The 2,262-nt window shown below is 38.6% G+C and overlaps 1 protein-coding gene across 1 annotated transcript; it reads left to right on the plus strand.

The window, feature by feature from the left end:
• Window positions 1–359: 359 nt before the first annotated feature.
• On the plus strand, window positions 360–1,743 carry LOC140678519 (interferon-induced, double-stranded RNA-activated protein kinase-like; the record flags this gene model as incomplete). The annotated part of the gene is made up of 5 exons (XM_072912797.1): window positions 360–753; window positions 900–1,014; window positions 1,104–1,237; window positions 1,319–1,430; window positions 1,605–1,743. Coding segments are annotated over exons 1-5 (607 nt in total), but the record flags the coding sequence as incomplete, so codon positions are not given.
• Between the last annotated feature and the right edge of the window lie 519 nt (window positions 1,744–2,262).

The following is a 2,262-nucleotide window of genomic DNA, read 5'->3' on the forward strand; positions in this document are numbered from 1 at the left end:
CATAAGAACTGGCTCGTTATACTTACCTAATAGGAGATTATTTTTCTCGTGGAAAAAAATTGCTGAACAAAATATGTTTTTCTTTTTAGAGAAGAAAAATAAACAAACGTAGTTTTACTTTTTTGAAATGTATTTTTTTCAGTGTACCAGTTCGCGGTCTCATCAAGAAATAAACAAAAACAACTTGTTGAGCCTTTAATAACGTCTTCTAACTTCTGCACGATATTCTAATTATGAGATGCACTTTATAGGTTTAGTCACCGTAATAAACAGTGCTGGGATGTGAACTACATTTCCTGTGAGTCGTAGCTGTACTGTTGACTTCCTGGACGTTTTTTGTGTGGTGCTTTTTTTTTTTTAAATGTGTTAAGATTTATAAAAACACACGCTATTGGCGCTTATTTTGTATAAACTTCATCATCGCACGACTTGTTCTTCTATTTAATAAATGTTTAAATAGAAAGTTATGGATTTTTGGATTACACGTGAAGGCACCATTCGGAGGGTGACTGGTTTTCATTTCGAGAACTCGAAACCGAAACCTATGCGTGTGCTGGAGTTGACACAGCACACTCGTATGGGCGCCGACCGCCGAATAATTCGGACTCTTAAATATATTTTTTTTACACATGACGATTAATTAACGATGGATGCTGACGATTACGTAGCCAAACTAAACACTTACATTCAAAGACATGATTTGAAACACCACTATGAAGACGCAGGAACTGAAGGCCCGGATCACATTAAAAAGTGAGTTGAAATAACATATTTGGGATGTATTTAAGGAGTTGTTCACTAATGAAAATTGATATTGTAAACAAAATACTTCAATGTTGTGTGTGTTCAATTGTTAAACGTTAATGCAGTGGTTGTGTGGAACATTTTTGTGTTCACAGATTTGCCATAAAAGCTGTTGTCAATGGTAAGGCCTACCTAGAAGGAGTGGGAAAAAAAAAGAAGGAAGCCAAACAAAAGGCTGCCAAGCATGCTCTACAGGGCTTATTGAAAGAGGTTATTATTTAGATGGTCAATAACATCACTTTATGTGTTTATTTTTGTGGTAACATTAAATTAATGTAGATTATGTTGTATGTTGACAGACAGAGAGTGCATCAGATTCCTCTGTGGGACTGGTCCATTCTCATGATGATCATGTATCCTGGCTCCATTCTTACGGTAAAAAAATCAACATGCAGATCACCTGTCACGAGTCCACCAAAGGCACGACTTTTCAGTAAGTTACAATAATGTCCTTATAAGCTATGTTGCGCAGCGCTATAGATTACTGTTTTAGACTATATGTTTTGTATAACAGATGTAGATTTTTGGTTGGAAAGATTGAGTATCCGGATGCAACTGGGACAACAAAGAAGGAAGCTGAGGAAGAAGCTGCAAAACTTGCTTATCTTAAGATAAATGCTTCAGTGGTAAGTAATCATGAATGGTAATCTTGTACACACATGTCTTTTACCTCCCCTACTATGCAAAAAGGGCCTTTTTTTATGTTGTTTAATCTTAGGAGATGCCACAATATGAGACACTATGCGATACATTCAGGAGCTGACTGGGACAAAAATTTACCGCTGGACTTTTTGTTTCAGACTGGCCCGCTGCATTCCCAGAAAGCCCCAACTGTTTTACTATTCAACTTAGTGGTGTCAAAAGTATTGATACTTTGGTGCCAAAACGTAAAAAATACATCCATACCTGCCTTTTTCAGTATCGTCAGTGCTGGATACGGCAAAACACCCCCCCCCCCCCCCCCCCCGCTAGCTGCATCAATTCTCGACGTCTTAGCACTGAGTTAGTGCAGAAAAATAACATGTGGTCTTAAAAAATATATCCAGTGTTTCCTGTATATTCAGTTATTCGTGGAAGACTGTCACATATGCGGATTTGGCGCTTCACTCATAACAAATTACAATGGATCTGTGGCAGTGTAGCACAACTGTAAGTGTGGCGTAACTCAGCTCGGTTTGCCAGGGCAGATGAGAGCAGAGCTCCGCCACCACAAGCCCAGGTAGTGTACCTTACCACAGCGTGAACTAAACCTCCATGAGTGTGCAATCTAACTTTTATTACTTATGTAAGTGCTAAGAAAACACAGCAAGGAGACACCCTTCCATTGTTTGGCAACTTTTTGAAGACCACTCGTTTACTTATTTCACCGGTGAGACAAAGTGTGATTCATGGTGACTCACAGTCAGTATGTGTCCATGCACTAAGTTCGTCCAATTTCTCAAATAGTTTGTCTCTAAA

Source organism: Nerophis lumbriciformis, unplaced genomic scaffold (genome assembly GCF_033978685.3).
Source record: "Nerophis lumbriciformis unplaced genomic scaffold, RoL_Nlum_v2.1 HiC_scaffold_954, whole genome shotgun sequence".
NCBI lineage: Eukaryota > Metazoa > Chordata > Actinopteri > Syngnathiformes > Syngnathidae > Nerophis > Nerophis lumbriciformis.